The following is an 18,968-nucleotide window of genomic DNA, read 5'->3' as shown; positions in this document are numbered from 1 at the left end:
CAGGAAGGTCTGAATCCATGATCAAGGGCCAAGAATTTCAAGTATATTTTTGGCATTGGCCCTAATCCTGAGTAGTCTTGGGAAAACTTAGAGCTATTCATTGGTTTTCTGATTGCTGGAGAAGTGGTAGTTGTACCTAGTTATTTCATGTGGAAAATTCCACAGCACAAAAATTTGAAGTGGCTTAATTAATATTTAAGCTACAAAAGGATTTTATTATAATTATTAGATATGAAATTAGATGTAAAAAATGAGAAAGTTTTGATGATTAAAAAGCAACTTTCTTTGTATTTGGATAGTAGGAACGACTTTCAGATTTAGTTTTTTTTTTTTTTTCTCTCCAAGAAGATGGAGTGTAAGTAAGATTGCTGCCATTCTGAAACTTTGCTGCTTTAGAAAGTACTTGAGGTACATGTTTGCTTTTCCTTCCAATTTCTTCATTTTATTGGTGCTTGGAATCTTAAAGGGTGTACTCTTTGATCTGGTACATGCTACTTAATAAGAGAACACTGTCTTATAAGTAGTTGATGGAAAAGCTCATTAATATTCTATAAATTCAGCATTGTATTTTCCCCATTCTCTCTCTCTCTCTCTCTCTCTCTCTCTCTCTCTCTCTCTCTCTCTCTCTCTTAGAAAAGAATTATTAAGCTAGTGACAAATCAGAACTTTGGTAGTCTCTGGGGCATAGGTGGCCTGTCGCATGGCCTGTCTTCCCAACTTCTACTTTCATCTTGGCTCTACTCATGATACTTAAACCAGCTCTGATAACAAATAGAAGATACATGAAACCTTCTCTCCCTCATTAGCCCTTGTCTCTGGGGAAACAGAGAGCACTCACCCCTGAACCTGATGCAATTTGTGGGATCACAGATTGAGTCAGAAGTAACTTTAAATGACACTGTGCAGTGGCTTCCAGAACCCCCATATCAAGTCATCATCCGGGCCTGACCTGTAGGCATCTCTCTCATGGGGAGAGATCCACTACCTCCCAGGGAAGTGGACTCCCTTTTCAGAAAGGTGTGTAACTATTATTGAGCGAGAAGGCAGGAAAACTGTACTAGAGCCAGAGTTGTGTACATTTTTGAACTTTATTTTCTCTATGAGGGAGAGCTAATTTAAGCAAGAGAATAATATAACAGCTTTGCTTTTAGAAAGGGAATTTAGCAATTGTGTGGAAGACAAACATGGGAGATTAAATGGAGGCAGGAAATGCACAGCAGTGTGAGGGATGCTGCAGCACTGAGTGTAGGGGACTTGGTCACACACCAGACCCCTGGTTCTTAGCTCTGACACTTCATCATGACCACCTCAACAACTTTAAAAAATTATTACATATTGACAAATTATAATTGTATATATTTATGGGGTACAAAGTGATGTTGTGGTAGGTGGATACATTGTGGAATGATTGAACTGAGTTAATTAACACACACATCACTTCAAATTCTGATCTCTTTTGGTGGTAAGAACATTTGAAAATTACTCTGGCTAGTCATGGTGGCTTACACCTGTCATCCCAGCAACTTAGGAAGCTGAGGCAGGAAGATCACAAGTTCAAAGCCAGCCTCAGCAACTTTCTCAGCAACTTAGCAAGGCCCTAAGCAACTTAATGAGACCCTGTCTCAAATAAAAAATAAAAAAGGACTGGGGATGCAGCTCAGTGGTTAAGTGCTCCTGAGTTAAATTCCTAGTACAAGAAAAAAATTTTTCTTTTAGCCTTCTGGAAATATATAATGCACTAATATTAACTGTAGTTACCATGCTGTGCAGTAAATCTCAAAAAAACATTCCTCCTGTTTGAAACTTTGTACCCTTTGACCAACATCTTCCCCTTTCCATTTTTCTTCCAGCCTCTAGTAATTACTTTTACACTCCATATCTATGAGTTCTAGGGTTTTAGATTTCACATAGAAGTGAAAACATATGATATCTGTCTTTCTGTGTCTGACTTCTTTCACCAAGCCTAAGAATGTCTTCCTAGTCTGCTCACATGGTTGCAAATGACAGAATTTCCTTTCATTTTAAGGTTAAATAATATTTGTGTGTGTGTGTGTATGTGTGTGTGTGTGTGGGTGTGTGTGCATGTGTTTGTGTGTGTATGTACATATTACATTTTATTTCTGTTCATCTGTTGATGGACTTCTAGGTTGCTTCCATATCTTGGCTATTGTGAATAATGCTACAGCAGGCCTAGGAACACAGATATACCTTCAACACACTCATTTAATTTTCTCTGGACATGTACCCAGAAGTGGGATTGCCAGACCATACGGTAGACCTATTTTTCATTTTTCTGAGGAACCTCTGTATAGTTTTCCATAAGGGCCATACTATTTCACATTCCCACCCTGGGTGTATAAAGGTTCCCTTTCCTCAACATCCTGGTGAGAACTTGCTGTCTTTAGTCTTTTTGATAGTAACCATTCCCCTAAGTGTGAGGTAATAGTATTTTGAATCACAGTTCCCTGATGTGATATTGAGCATTTTTTCATATATCTGTTGGTCATTTGTCTTTTTTTGAGAAATGTCCTTTGCACATTTTTTTAATGGCAGATTTTATAAAATTCAGATACCTGGTCCTCTTGCCTTAGGCTTCTGAAACAGTCGGGCCAAGATTTATTTATTTATTTATTTATTTTGCCACTTGACTCTTAAATACTCCAGAAGTGATTCTGCTATGCCGACAGGATTGAGATATGCTGTAATAGCAATAGCAAGTTTACTGAGTGCTTGACTTCATTGCATAAAATTCAGTCAGTCCTCCAGGAAATATGTGTTGTTTTATGCTCAATACATAGATTTAAAAAAGAGTTAGGGTCGGGGGAAGGAAAGATAGTATGATGAGACAAACATCTTTACCCTATGTACACGTATGATTACATGAATGGTGACTACATCTTGTACAACCAGAGAAATGAAAAGTTGTGCCCCATTTGTGTACAGTGAATCAAAATGCATTCTGCTCTCATGTATAACTAAATAGAACAAACAGTTTTTAAAAAAGATAGTACAGAGAAATCAAGTTTATTGTCCAAGGTCACACAGGAGGCCATGGGGGAAGCCGGGGTCATAACACAGACCAAATGGCACCAGAGTTTTGCTAAAATAGGATTTAAAAAGTTGGGCATTTTGTTTTATTATTTGAAAATAACATCCAATTAAATTAAGCAGCTTTTTCCATAATAATTTTTTATTCTTAGAACTTGAAAGTCACACACAGGATTTTAAGACAAGGTGTGTGCTGAAAATGTTAAATTACAGGAAAAAAATGATTTATTTTAAAATCATTTTCTTCGTCTTCCTGAGACAGCCCAGCATGCTTTTCCTGGCTCATTTTCTTTCTACTGCTACCAGAGGAAGAATAGAATGATGATGTCATTTTATTTCCCCCTCTGCTGAGTCAGTAAAATAATAAAATGAACTATATCTCTAATTAAGGAATTCTTTTATTGACACTTAAAAAGTAACCTAGTTTTTAACCATACATGGGATGATAAGAGAAACATTTGAAACATGTTAAGAGAAACATTTGGAATAGTTTATAAAGAAAAAGGAAAAAATAACAAATCATCCATACTCTTCACCATTCGAGGTGGTGATTTTAACATCCTTCCAGAGGTCTTGTTTTGGTACTGCTTTAATTAGTCTTTATTTTATTTATAATAAAAACTGGATGGAGTATTATGATTTATGAGGTTCACATATTTAAGGTTTGTGTTACCCACAGATAGAAGAAAGCCCATCAAAGTTCTAATTCCACTGGTCACAGTTCCGTTATAAGTTATTTACTGAGACTTCCCTAGTGACATTCAAGTCCACAGCAAGGGTTTCTCATGACCATTTTAATTGCACATGGCAACCAGATGTAATAAGAAACTTCTATTTTTATAAGGAAGGAAGAAAATGAATAGAAGCAATGAAAGGTTTCAGTGACATATACATGGACAACTCATTTTACTTTTTTCCAGATTTAGAACTGTAACAAACCATAACATAAGAAAAAACTTTAAAATTTTAGAACTTCATATTTTCAAGAGTGTGTGTCAGCAAACTTCTGTTGAATTTTATTTTGTGCATGATGCTTTGCTAAAATCATTCTTGGCTAAGAGCATCAGTGACCTATTGGCACTTTTCAGTCCACATTTTATTTTCCCTCTCTGCCTCATTTAATACTTGGAGGACTTCCAAAACTTCACTCTTCCCTTAGCTTCAGGAGGTCTTACTTTTGTGGTTTACCTTCAACCTCTCTAGCCATTCCTTCTCAGTGTTCTTCCAAGTCTTCTTTTCTACCTCTCCTCCTGCGAGTGTCAAATCCTCAGGATTCTGACTTTAGCCTGTCTCAGTGCGATTACTGTTCCGTCATTTATGTGGCAATGACACTCAAGCCTTCGGCACTGACTCAGACCTCATTCTTAATTCCAGATTCATATATCCAGTTGCTTATGGAAGTCTTCATACAAATGTTTTATAGGGACCTTTAATATAAAATATTCTGACCTGACCATTTTGACTTCTTATTCTGTTCCCAGTGTATGTAAATGATAATATAGTTATCCAAATTTTAAAAATCTGAATATTTTTCTTAACTTCTACCTATGTTTCATTCCCTGTGTTTAATCAGTCAAAAAATTTTACATTTTCTTCTCAAAGTGGAATCCTATTTATCTTCTCTTATTACTACCTAGTCTTTACTGGTTCGATTTATAAATTTATTTTTAACAAATGACTCTACTTCCCAACCTGGGTTCCACAGAGCATTAGTTCAAGATGATACTAAATGGTTTTCTATAAAACACTAGGGTTTCATGACCAAGTAAGTTTAGAAAATGCTGCATACCACTGTTCCCACTGTTAATTTACAATGAACTCAGGCACTGAAGTCCTGCAGCAAGCAGTCTGTTTGACTCAGCATTTCGGTAGTCTCCCCCCACTTCTATGGAGAGTCCTTAGATATCTTACGTCCATTGCATAGTTGAGGGCATGCTTGTGTAGGATATAAGGTAGAGGGCAAACTCCATTAGCTATTTATTTTTCCTATCAACTATTTTTCCTATCCTAGTTTTCCTATCAACATTTGTTCAATAGTCTCTCCCTCCCCTGTTTGTTTACGGGGCTTCTTTAATCTTAAGTTAATTTCCTAAGTATCATGGGATCTGTTTCAGAGCTAACTGTTGTCTCTTTGGCTTTATTTATTTAGAGACAGGGGCATCTGTCAGTATTTTTGAGGGAGGCCCACTTGAAGGCAGACTAAATCATCTTATTAGCTACAGCCATGCCAACCAATTCTCAAATGTGAGCTCTCCAGCACTAAAAGTGAGTCCAAGTGAGTCATCAGTCACAGAACTCCACTGAAGAAATTTGGGGTGGGAAGTTGAAGTTTGTCAGTAATTAGACTCATCATTAGCAGTTTAAATCAGCAAGGCCTACATTTCCCCACTTTTCTGGTGCATCAAAGTGATCAGGTTCCAAGCCTTGTCAATTTTGATTCAGGTGTACCTAGAAACTTGTTTATTCTTATTTTCATTCACAATACTCCGGTTTCAAGAGACCATTCAGTGAAATTATACCTGAACCAACTTTGAAATTATGGAATTAATCATATTTCATTTTGAGTTGCAGTGTTTGATTGATCCAACTTTGTCAGCCAGGAACTGGCTGGGACTGGGTGAATTTCCCTTTACATGATTGCGAGGCCAATACATTTGTGTGTGTGTGTGTGTGTGTGTGTGTGTGTGTGTGTGTGCATATACATACACATGCAAAATATCAGGTTGGTTAGTCCAAATTTTGGATACCTAGAGCTCACACTTTAGATACTTCAGTGACGCTAAAGTACCTTTCAACTCTGATCCTATGATTCAGAATATATGGAAGTATGCCAATTTTCTTAGGGAAAGAAGAAAGTTAAGAAGCCAGCAAACAGAAACATTTTTATGTATTAAAGAATGTCCGAATGAATGGATGATGGGTCATTAGTGGGTGACCTTTCCTCCAAATGTACTTTGACCCTGTGCCAGGCCCTGGAAAATGACTAGTAGGACTACATCTTGGGCTTTCTCCCCTGCCCACTGGTTTCTGGTTGGGTTTAGCTAATGGAGAACCCCAGGAGACTGGAGAGAGGGAGCGGGTGGGCTTCAAGTATCTATTTCTTTGGCTTTTTACTTGCAGAATTGTCTTGGGCAGACCAGATCCCTCAACTGATGGTCATAGCTTGTCAGTCTGTTCAGGCTGCTATAACGAAGTTCCATAGACTGGGTATAAATAACAAGAGAAATTTATAAACGACAAAAATTTATTTCTCACAGCTCTGGAAGCTGGACGTCCAAGATCAGGGTACCAGTGTGGTCAGGTTCCACTGAGAACTTTCTTCCAGGTTGCTGTCTTCTTGCATTTTGTCCTTACATGGCAGAATGAGGACAAGAGAGCTCCTGGAGTTCCTTTTTTAATGGCACTAACCTCATTCATGAAGGTTCCATCCTCCTAAAAGCCACCAGCCTCACACTGGGTGTTAAGGTTTCAACATATGGATTTTGGGAGGGCACAGACATTCATTCCATAACACAGTTCCTCTTGAGAAGAGTTTCTCCACTTGAATCCTTCTGAGGTCTGCTTACCACTGGAGATCTAAGGGTCGTGAAAAACTCACCGTTTCTAGCACAGGGTGCTCCATCATCCCTCGTGATTTCCCACTACCCTTCCTAAAGATACCACTATCTGAAGACTCCACTGTCAGCATTAGAATCTAGGGGCTTACCTAAAGAAGGGTTGTTTGCTGTCAGCTATCTCTTGGCTAAGCAAGTGTGCACTTACATATTATTTTTCTCTTAGATCCAAGAGTTGAAGATTGGCTCCTCATGTCCTCGCCTCTACCACAAACCATCATCCTGGGACTCTATGTCTATTTTGTCACTTCTCTGGGACCAAAGCTCATGGAGAATCGAAAACCCTTTGAACTCAAGAAAGTGATGATAACGTACAATTTTTCCATAGTACTCTTTTCTTTGTATATGTGTTATGAGGCAAGTGTCTTCTTTTTTTCCCCCCAGTATTCCTAATGAGAGAATTTTGCCTGGATCTTTCCGTTTATGTCATTTTTAAAATAGGGTAACCCTTTGAGAATTAAGGAATTCAGAAACTGCACTCATTAGAGTAGGTTTTTAATAAAAAAAAATGTTAGGTCTGCATCAAATAGTAAACTCTTTAGAGGATCTTCAGGGTAGTCTACTTCCCAGGTAGTGAGAAAAAATTAACACCTAATCTAGGGATTTGCATGCAGTTAGCCTTATTAGATGTCTGAACCAATCCATAAATGTTAGCTTTGAAGAAACGCATGTCTACAGAAATGACATAACTCACTCTAAGTAGCATAGCTGATAAATGGAAGACTAATATTTGAATGCAGGTCCATGTGACATTGGAGTTCATCCTGTTTCTACAATGAGTTGTCACCATCATGGTGGTAACTCTTGGTTTCTGTGTACTCTGATAAGCTGTACAACGGTGAACTGTTTGGGTTTGGTTAAGCTTTCAGGGGAAAGAGACTATAGAACCACACAAAGCAGTAGGGAGCCTGTTCCTTAATTGTTCTTAAGGGAGATGGGAATCTTCCAGGACCCAAAAGCATATTCATGGATGTTCTCTTTCCCCTCTGCTCTTAAAGTGTCTCAGCTGCCCTCACAGATCTACTTCTCTGGAATTCTTTGCCTCTTCTCCTACTCCGGTGGCTTCCAAGCCCTCTTTTTTACTTCCTCTCCAGGACACTTTGTGCTTTGTCATAGCTGAGACTCACATGGGTCCCCCATGACTCCAATGACCTCTTTGGACAACAAATTCTCTCCATGAGCATCCTTCCAACCCTATTCTTGTTGTAGATCCAGCTGATCAGGTCACCTTGCATATTCCAGCTTTATTTTTCATAGACCTTCCCTAAGTTGAGACTCACACTGCTACTTTCTATTTCTTTTACATTTTTTTCTAACTTAACTCACAGTTCACTCTACTGTCCCTTCTAGAGTATGAGCAACTTATTGGGAAAGAGTAGTAGAGATGGGAAATAGAGAAAATACATACTTTTAGTATGTTCTCAGAGATAAGACATAGCAGTAGCATGTTATAGTAGTGATAAGAACAAACTAGGAGACCAAGTTCTAGTTAGTCCTGGTTTTGCTAGTAATTACCAGCATGATTTTGAGAAAGTTACTAAACCTTGCTAAATCTCAGTCTTTTTATTTCATAAACCCAGGATGGAATCAATTCTTTCAGGTCCCAGAATGCTCTGGTATTCTTAGGTTCTGTGTCTGATTGTGTAATTGATTGTGATGTCCCTCAAATATATTTCTCAGGCTAGGAAGGAATCCACTTATAATCAGTCAGTTTTGGTTCCTATTTTACCCATTATAACATAAAAGGAGATTTGAAAACATCTGAATTTGAGAGTTTCTTTCTGTCATTCATCCCTAATATTTGAGTTACTTGAATAATACTTGAATAAACCCAGTTTCAGGGTTTATTACCTGCCAAATATAAATTATCCCTTCTTATTGCTAGCCTCAAACATACACACTTATATCGAAAACTTCATGGGCTGTTGGAATGAACCTAACATTAGGAAAACATTATGTTCCATTCTCTGTTTAAACAGACTTTCCATAGCCAAGCCACATGCCATCTGCTGATGGTACATTTGAGCACATGATTATTGTGTGGAACATGGTTTCATTTGGTGTAAACACCTCCACTAGGGATAGTTGGCCAGATATGACCAAGAGGAAAGAGAGGCTAAAGGAACTCAGATGCCTTTGAGTGATTGTTTGAATGTCCTAGATACTTGGCACCTGTCAGACACTAAGAAAGACCAGGTCAGACCCCACTGGAAGGCCAAGTCACACTGCTTCTGCTATTCAACACAGCACTTGTTTGTGTTAGGATAAGGTGGAGAGTTAGTCACCCCAGTTTAAGAAAATAGTTCTGGGCTTAGAGTATTATTTACATCCGTCAGGATGAGTCTGAGTACAAGAGGACATGAGAACATTCACTAGAGCAGGATTTTTTGTAAAACAGAATTAGCTGTTTGTCACATTCTCTTGTTCCTTTGAGAAGATTGTTGACCTCCTTTGGTGAGACATTATTGCACGAAATGTGTAGCTTGTACTTTTTTGAGTCTTGATTTTCAGGATTTCATAATTTATCAAGTTAACGATGTATTACATTGTCCTATAAATCAAACTAGGAGCTTGTATCAGAAAGGGATGCAGTATTTTAAAATACCACCATTAAAAGTTGTTCTCTTTTGTTCCTTTATTTTTTGCACCAGTAAAATGTCATCTTGATAAAGACCAATAGATGTTTATTTTTTGCATTTAATTTAATGTAAGGTTGTAATTTTAGCTTTGTTAGTGATAAAAATAGAAATTTAAAAATGTGCTTCAGTGGCAGAACATGATAGAACCATAAAACTGAGGAGAAGGATGTTGCAGGAAAGATGCTGGCACTTGTGAGAAGTTAGAGAAGAGAATCATATTGTCCTATCCTAAATTAAGCAAACAATTTAACATATGCATTAATTTAAAATTAGTCCTTGACTTTTCATTTTCAGATACTGTTTTTAAAAGAAGATCTTCCCACCATGCCTGAAAGCATGTCAATGTAATCTTTGATTTACAATTCAGACTTAACAACAATGGGCTTTTTCTTCTCACCACCAGTAGAAAGTCACTTTGTGGGCGTGTTGGAATTAAGGCCTTCCAGATTGTACTCCTATTGTTAACAAGAGCATTCTCCTCTCTTACTTGTTTTGTGAACCCAAAGCAAAACTAGTATCTTGAGTCTTGTGTCTGGTCTATCTTGATTTTTAAAATTTATTTTTCCATATTTTTAATTGGTGCATTGTAGTTGTACATAAAGGTGGAATCAGTTGCTGTATATTTGTATATGCACACAATTTGGCCAGTATATTTACCAGAATTTCCCCCTGCCCTTTCCTCCTCCCTCCCCAGTCCCTTTCCTCTACTATACTGATCTTCCTTCATGGTCTATCTTGATTTTAAATGAGGAAGGAGTAAGAGATCCATGGTCTACCACTTCACATCACACCCTTCACTCAAGGGCAGGAAAAACTCAGTCACTACAGTCACCTTCTCAGTACAATAAGGCACTTTAGCGTGCCCATTTAATTATTGACTAATGGGGAAGAGTTGAAATGGCCAGAAAGGACTGATTCAGAGTCAGGCATTCCTTTTAAAAGTTCAGAGATATATACACTTACAAATGTTGATGTGCTTAAGATAAATTACCTCTCAGTATCTGCTGTTTAAGCAAAACACTCCCAGGGTTTTTTCTTCACTATTTTAGAATAACCATCCCAAGAAATGGGCAATTTTGTCAGAATACAGTTTATAAAGAGAATATATAAGTCTGAGGTTTTGAAAATTCTCCATATCAGGCTTCTCTGTCAAGCGTGGCTGTAGATTGTCTTTGTTGGAGCCGCCTTTTCTGCTGAACCGACTGCTTACTCAGCTGATAAACTAATGGAGACACAATCAAAACTACCTTTGTTGTGGCTGTTGAGCAAACACTTCCTTCTTTAATATGCATGTGCTCTCTTGCAGTTTGTGATGTCTGGCTGGGGTACAGGTTATTCATTTCGATGTGAAATTGTTGACTATTCACGGTCACCCACAGCTTTACGGGTAAGTTTCTCTTTGGAACAACTCATAATTCCAAATCAATGTTAAAACCTTTTGGACTCTGATTGCAATAATGAATGTGAACTCAGAATGAGTAAATGACTCAGTTATCAGATTATGTATGTTGGGGGGAAGAAAACTAAAAATTGTAAGAAATAATTGGGTGTGTAGGTAGATCAATGTAAAATGAAAATAAGTGCTTTCTCCATGAATTTCTCCAATTTAAAAATAAATTTATATCTGGTTCCTCAGGAAAATGAAAAAAAGAATTGTGATAAGGCCTATAAATTCCACTTCTGGGCATATGCCTAAAGGAATTGAGGGAACTCAGAGAGATATTTGAACCCTCGTAATCATAGCAGCATTATTCATAAGAGCCAAAAGGTGGAAGCAACCCAAGTGTCTATGGATGGATGAATGGAGAAATAAAATGTGGCAGACAGAGAAGGGAAGGATATCATTCTGCCTTTTAAAGGAAGGAAATTCTTACTCATGCTAAAACATGACTGAATCTTGAGGATATTATTATGCTAACTGAAATTATCCAGTCACAAAAGGGCAAATACTGAATGATTCAGCTTATTTGGAGTACCTAGAGTAGTCACCTAGTCACAGCAAGTACAATGATGGCTGACCTGGAGGGAAGGGGGAAATGGGAAGTTATTTGTGAATGGGTCCAGAGTTTCAATCTTCCAAGATAAAGAATTCTATGGGTGGATGGTCATGATAGCACAACAGTGGGAATGTGATTCCACTGAATTACATGCCCCAAATGATTAAGGTGATAAATTCTGTTGTGTTTATTTTACCAAAAATTAAAAAAAAATTTTGTTGTTGTTGTTGTAAGTGGACACAATACATTGATTATTTATTTATTTATATGTGATGCTGAGAATCGAACCCGGTGCCTCACACATGCTAGGCCAGTGCTCTACTGCTGAGCCACAATGCCAGCACCCCTCCCCCAAATATTTTTAATAAACTTTTTTCCATGCTAAAAATATAATAAAATAAATTCATATTTATATGTGTTTCTGCAGATGGCACACACCTGCTGGCTTTATTACTTCTCCAAATTTATTGAGCTGTTAGACACTGTGAGTATGTGGTCACCACATTTGGTAAATGTTTGATGTTTCAATGAAAGCAATAAAGTGCTACAGTTCCGTTGTCTAATAACTTCGGTTATCTCTCCTCAGGTAGATCTACTTTTATCTCTTCTACCTTTTATTATTAGTAGTTTATTAGAGTTGGCAGGATAAGCTTATTTTCCAGTATTTCACAAACTCCCAAAGGTATTTAATACCTGATTAAGTTAAGCATGTAATCCTCACATATTCTCCAAAACTGTGCATCTTTATGCAGATGGTAGTGTTGTTTTATGAAGCAAGTTCAGAAAGCAAAGAACAGAAACCTTTAGTTTTTTATACCAAAGCACTGTTCATCCATACTCCTTTAAACGAATAAGTGCTTCAAATTTCCAAAGGGTACACTCAGATGTGAGGTTACTGCTGGGCTAGGAGGAATTTGGGGAACACCAAAACTTCTCCAGCTGCCTTTCTGAACTGTGTGCTTTGTGACCCGAGCTCTTCCTATCAGATCCTGGTGAGGGTCAACTCTGTACTTGAATGACTAGGTCCTCGGAGAAGTAAATATCAGAGATTAGAGTGCCAGAGATTAGAGTCTATGAGAGGAGAAAGCCATGAACCATTGTTTCCAGGGTAGTTTAGGAAAACTGAATATTGATTATATCTCCCTGGCAAGTATATACTTTCTGATTTTGAGATTGACAAGTGTGTCTCTCTCTGAGCTTATAGGAAATCTTTACATGCTTCATCTTCTCAGTTGACTAGTTTTATTATGTTAGGTAGAATTGGAAGAGACTTTAGTGAGCTTAGAATCTAATGGTTCTTAAACTAGCATGTATTAGAATTATCTGGAGGGTTTTTAAACTACAAATGCCTGGACCCCCAACTCCATTGCTTCTGATTTAACAGGTCTTAGATGGTGCTCAAGAATTTGCATTTCTAACAAGATCTCAGATGATGCTAATGCTGTTCATCCAGGGACCACACTTAAGTGAAAACCCCTTGCCATAGTCTAGTGCTTCTCAGTCCTCAAAGTGCCATAGAATTAAATTGCATTAGGAACAACAACAACAAAAATGTGGACACCACTTCCAGTGATGCGATATCAATTGGTCTGGAGTAGAGGCCAGGCATGACTACTTTAAAAATATTCTTGGATTTTAAAACATGTAGCCAGGGTTGAGGAACATTGATCTAGTTTAGAGCCCTCACTCAGAAAAAAATTGAAGCTAAAAGTTCAGAGGAATGTTACTACTGACTGGGACCAGGACCCAGAGTGCTAATTTATAGCTTTTCCTGCTATACCAGGCTTCATTCTTCCATGTGCATAAACAAATGCATTTTTGCTTCATTGATTCTGCTTTGCATGTTTTCAGTTCCAGCTTCTGCAAGGAAACTGTTGCTTCCTCTATGTTCTTCCCTACACTAACTTTCTCAAATATTCCTAGTACAGTAATACTTTTCTTTGCATTATTCTGTTTATTCCTGAATTTTAAAATATATCTTAGTTTAACTTTAGGTATTCTGAATATTTTTGAACATTTCCCTCCAAATTCTGCATTTGTTTTGTAAAGTTTCTACAAACCCCAGGGTTTACACGATCCAAGTGGTACCTCTGTTCCCCTTCCAATTTTTCTTATGCAGCTTTGCTTTCTTTTGCCCTCATATTTTTCAAATTAACTCTTCAAGTTTTTCCTCATTATCTTTCTTTTATATTAAATTGCTAACTTATGATGGGTTGTAAGCTCTCTTTTGATTTGCCTAATACCTTATCCAGATTGATAGGATGTTTCAGAGAGCAATGTTGAATAAAAATAATTTCAGTCCTAATATTTAAGGACTTCTGCTTTCCCATAAACTTCAAATGTCACTGGGATTTTTTTTTTTTTTTAACAAATAGCCTTTCATTCAATAATTTTTGGCCAAATTCTTCATTTTGTATCTTTGATTTTTTATATCTGTATAAAATTTCTTTTTACTTTATTGGTTCTCTCATGATGAGATATTATACCTAGATATTCATACAAGTTAACTTTTGAGCTGCCACTCAGAAATAGCTAATTCTATAAACTTTCCATAAGGCAGTTCTTTCAAAGCAAATTATGATGCAAAATAGTTTGCTGTTTGCCAGTATTTTGTAATATTCATAAATTATTGCATGATTTTTATGAAATTCATTTTCTTTAAATTATTTCAGATCTTTTTTGTTCTGCGTAAGAAAAATAGCCAAGTGACTTTCCTTCATGTCTTCCATCATACCATCATGCCATGGACCTGGTGGTTTGGAGTCAAATTTGCTGCAGGTAGTCAAGGGAGAGCTGGGATCATGTGATATAAATGATAACATTTCTTTATGTTACAAATAAAAATTTTATCCTTAAATATAATTTATAAAAAATAAAAAAGGACTGGGGAGATAGCTCAGTTGGTAGAGTGCTTGCCTTACAAGCACAAGGCCCTGGGTTCGATCCCCAGCACCGCAAAAAAAAAAAAAAATCAAAGAGTTGCTTTGGTTAATTGTTACCTGAAATGTAAACATAAGACTCTTAATTAGACCCCCCCAACTCTTTAGATACACATGATTTAGAGATAGTCTTTTATACATGTTTTTAGTTGTGTTTGGATTTTATTCTTTTTCCACAGAGTTCTATTACATATCTTTAAATAAATAAACAATGAATAGGTAAAATGGTAAAAAGTCTTGACTTCATAGGAGTCTAGTTAGGTAACTATTTTTTTAATATGTTCCTAGGAAATCAGAATACTTGCCTCAAGTTTCCATGTCCTATCTGCCTTCAAATTCCTAATAACTTGTCATGGTCAATTCTATGTTGCTGTAACAAAACACTAGGAGCTAGTTGATATATAATGAAAAGGTATTTATTTAGCTCACAGTTTTGGAGACTCAAATCCAGGATTGGTCAGCCCCATCTGTTTGGTTCTGTGAGGGCCTTCCGTGTTATATATTAGGGCATGTGGAATCATGGCAGGAATGCATTTGAGAGAGAGGTGACCTGACAAGAGAGGAAGCAAGAGACTAGGGAAGGTCCTGATTCACTCTTTTGTAATAAATCTGATCTGGAGGGAACTAATCCACTCCTAAAAGACCAGCAATAACAGCTTCATGAAGATGGCTGTAACCCAGTCACCTCCCAGTAGGCCTCACCTCTTAAAGGTCCCACCACCTTTTAGTACCATTACACTGGGGACCAAGCTTCTAGCATACGAACCTTTGGATAAAGACCCATATTCAGATCTCACTGATAAGCGGATGAGGACATATAATGGGGGGTAGGAGGGGTTAGCGTTAGGGTTAGTGTTAGGTTTAGGGTTAGGGTTAAGGAGGGTGGTAAGAATGGACGAAGGAAGGATTGTATAGAGGGAAAAGAGGGGTGGGAGGGGTGGGGGGGGATGGGAAAAAAATAACAATGAATCAAACAACATTACCCTATGTAAATTTATGATTACACAAATGGTATGCCTTGACTCCATGTACAAATAGAGAAACAACATGTATCCCATTTGTTTACAATAAAAAAAAAGCAAAAAAAAAAAAAAAAAAAAGACGCATATTCAAACAATGGTATACCCCAACACCTAACAACTGTTTAAAAATGTGTCAAATTTTAGTTATCTTAACTTCCCAAAGCAGTCTACCATATGAAATGATGTTTATGCAGGTGTTTTTTAGGTAAAAAATAGTTTAAATCAAAAACTTGACAAACAGCCTCTTCCGTTGGTTTCATGTTTTTGAACATCTAGAAATGAAGAAAATAAACAGTACTTTTATCCCATCATGAAGTTCTAAATAAGCTATATCCCCCAAGGACATATTCTTAGTTTAGCAAACTGGTTAGATGATTTATTTAGTCTAGTTTTTTTTTTTAACTTAAGAAGTCTTCAAGTAAGCCTATAGCCCATACTAGGCAATGCTTTAATATTTCTATGAACAATTCATTTAGGTTAAGCATTCTGGCTCTTCCTGACTAAAAGAGGAAGAACCACAATTGGGGAACTGAGTTTTAGGGTTTATAAACATGGGGGGATATCTGCATGTCTCAGAGCATGAAGGGACATGGATAAGTCAGTGCAGGAAGGAGATGCCAGAACCTAGAAAAGTCACAAAGGCTGAGAAATGTGGGTAAAAGAGTCTCCCTAGAGGGCCTGTGGGTTTTGGATCTCCCAGTACGTAAAGTTATATTCTTACCCCAAAGTGGTATTTATATGTTAAGAAAAATTTAAAGTAAATGTAACTCCTTTTCTTATGATGCATGTTAATATAAATATTTAACTCACTTTCTAACAAAATGTCTTAGTTGTGTCCATTTCACAAATCAAATGTAGCTCTAGTATTTAATCTTCATATTATTCATCTATTATTTTTTCTCTCACATACATATTGTGTCTTTCAGTTCTTCTTAAGTGATATACTTATTTGTGATATACTTATATGATACCTTCTTTGTGTTGATGAAAAATTGGAACATACCTAAACATTGTCTAGTAGAGTGGTTATTTTTTATGTGTATAAAACCATAATACAAAATGATATTGAGAAGTATTTGATTCATCTTCTCTATTGGGCAACTTGACTCCTAATTATCAGAAAAAAATGACTATTTAATAATTTAAAGAATACTAGGAAAGATGGTTTCATATTCCTATAATTTATTTCCGTTTCTTCCATGAGACTAGAAGTTGATTTTCCATATTGGTGGATTCTCTATTCTTGTATTTCACCAACTATGAATCTTGAAATATGCAAAAATTGTGTCTGTACTAAATAGATACAGACATTTTTCTTGTCATTATTCCCTAAACAATATAGTCTAACAACCATTTTCATATCATTTACATTTTTTGGTATTATAAGTAATCTAGAGATGATAAAGTATATGGGAGGATGTTCATAGAATATGCAAATACTACTCCATGTTATCTAAGGGACTTTGAACAGCCAGAGATCTTGGTATCCTGAGGGGGTCCTGGCACCAATCTCCTTGGGTACCAAAGGACAACTGTACTACATTACAACCCTGATAAATTAGAAATAGAAAAAACATTGCAAGGCAATACTTCAGAATATTGAAATAAAAAGTTGTTTTTCTTCTCCTTTTCCTTTTCTGTATTTTCTGTATTGTATATTTGATAGCTTATAATAGGAAATGTAAATTTTATTTAAATAATGGAGTTATTTTATCACTCAATGTTTGAGCCCATTGATGGCCTAACTTCCATTTCAAAATCAAGTAATACTTTCAATAATGAAAATTTGAGCACATAATATATCTCAATTTTTAAATGTTACCATGTTTATGGGTATCAGCCACTTTATAATGGAACACCTGTCCTCACCTTAATCCCGCTTTCTTTACAAAATGTAGAAGATAATGTTTTCTAGTCGTTTGCATGTTCTATGAGTTGTCATTCCTGCTCATTCTTACGTGTAGAATTCTAGTAAACACTAACAGCTTACCTGATACCTATTCAGTGGCAAGCACAGCAACATGCGATATTTCCAGAGGTGCAGAGAGGCACTGACCTTCATTCCTAGAATGAGACTGTCTGGTTTAAGCTGTGTTTGGCAAAAACTTGAGCACAGCTGATCTCTATCTTGGTTTAATTTCCTGTTTGCATCCTGTGTCCTTCTCTGGGATAATAACATTCCAGGTTTTCTTTTGAATATGATGAAAATATTTCTGTGGCAGGTTTTTATATTAATTACTTATGTATCCCTTTTGAGCAATATGGAGAATTGTGATAATTACCCAGGTGATTCCTGTATCTCTTTCCAAACCAAAGGAGTAAAATGTGATGGCACTGATTGTACTTCATTCCCAGGCGGTTGCTTTTCAGACCTCTTATCATAAAGCAAGCAAACTCAGAAAACACTTCAAAGAGCGAAGTAAAAAGCATTACTAATTAAAAGGATTGCTCCGTGAACAAAACTTATTGAAATAACTCAGAAAATATTCATAATGGGAGAAAATAAGCGAGTTCATTTTATTGGACAGCTTCTCTTGGACAGTAGCCTTTACTAAACCTTCTTAACTACGCCAGTGTTTTGTTCAATCCCTGTCACAGGATCCTCGTTTTAGGACATTTAAATGATAAAAGTATCTGAAAGGAAAGTGAACTCTCCTCTACCAAATGGGAGAGGTGTCTGAGTGAGAAAAGGCTCTGATACAGTTCTTTATAAAGGCTGAAATAGACTTCCTGTGGGCATATTATCATGACACACAAATGGACTTGAGAGGTATTTGGCTTATCCCCTGTGAAGCAGCTTGACTCCTTAAGTTATCAGAAGTAGAAAACTGCTCTATTTTTAAATAACCCTAGAAAAGGTGTTTTCACACCACAATAATTTATTTATTCAAGTTTCTTTGGGTAAAGAAGACTAATCCAAATTTAAATAATAAAAGCCGAGAGTTCGTTAATAAGCTTTATTAATTCTGTTTTTCTAAAATATGTGGAGATTGAGGGATTAGCTAAAATTTTACTTACTGAGGAATAGAACGTTTACAAAGCAGAGCATAGCATAAATATACTTCAGGGGAAGATTTAACTACTCAAAAGTAATTATGTAGAACAGGTCACTTGAAGGAGTACTACTGTAGCAGAGGTACTATTCAGAATTCTCTAGAATTGCCTCCAGTATGAATAATTATTAAATAACAGTTTGTTTCTACTATGCAACAATTTTATGACTTTTTCTAGATGATTATATTAAAAGTATTAAATATGTGTTTTCCTTTAAACTTTCTGTAATTCATGGTGTTTATGAATTCAGTCCTTCCTCTGCCATGATTAGTCCAAATATATAAGGTTTTGTTTTATTTCTGGAATCGAAGAATTCTGGAATTAAGAAAATAAAATATTTTGGAGAAAATTTTAAATTCCAGGTTAACATTATTAAGCAGAGTCAGATTGTATATAAAGAATACCAATTTTTCTTACATTGTGCCTCTTTAGAAGGAGATCCTCAAGAAACTTTTTGGGATTTTTTTTTCCCCAGTATCAGCCAAACGCCCTGCTACTCCTTCCACCGACTACTGTTACAGCTAAAGGCAATTGAAATGATCTTTTCTTACATTCCCAAGTGTTCTTTGCTTTTCCTCTAAATTAAAGATGGTGAAATTAAAAGAGGAAAACCAAGAAAGGAAGGCATAATCAAATGGAGCTAGTAAACAAGGAT

At 36.5% G+C, this 18,968-nt stretch overlaps 1 protein-coding gene and 1 non-coding gene across 4 annotated transcripts in view; both read left to right on the top strand.

The window, feature by feature from the left end:
- Positions 1-18,968, top strand: part of Elovl7 (ELOVL fatty acid elongase 7) — an 84,323-nt gene that overhangs the window by 59,176 nt on the left and 6,179 nt on the right. For 2 of the 3 annotated variants that reach the window (XM_047556639.1, XM_047556638.1), the window contains exons 3-6: positions 6,829-7,019; positions 10,608-10,688; positions 11,726-11,782; positions 13,971-14,076. In XM_047556639.1, the coding sequence (XP_047412595.1) occupies positions 6,829-7,019; positions 10,608-10,688; positions 11,726-11,782; positions 13,971-14,076 (435 nt within the window). The remainder of the gene's footprint in view (positions 1-6,828; positions 7,020-10,607; positions 10,689-11,725; positions 11,783-13,970; positions 14,077-18,968) is intronic. The other variant, XM_047556640.1, reaches the window with a different exon arrangement.
- Positions 14,183-14,256, top strand: Trnav-uac (transfer RNA valine (anticodon UAC)). The gene has a single exon. It is a non-coding gene; the product is annotated as a tRNA-Val (tRNA).

This window comes from Sciurus carolinensis, chromosome 6 (assembly GCF_902686445.1).
Source record: "Sciurus carolinensis chromosome 6, mSciCar1.2, whole genome shotgun sequence".
NCBI classification, from domain to species: Eukaryota; Metazoa; Chordata; class Mammalia; order Rodentia; family Sciuridae; genus Sciurus; species Sciurus carolinensis.
The sequence above is the reverse complement of the archived record's forward strand: the minus strand, read 5'-3'. Positions and strand labels throughout refer to the sequence as shown.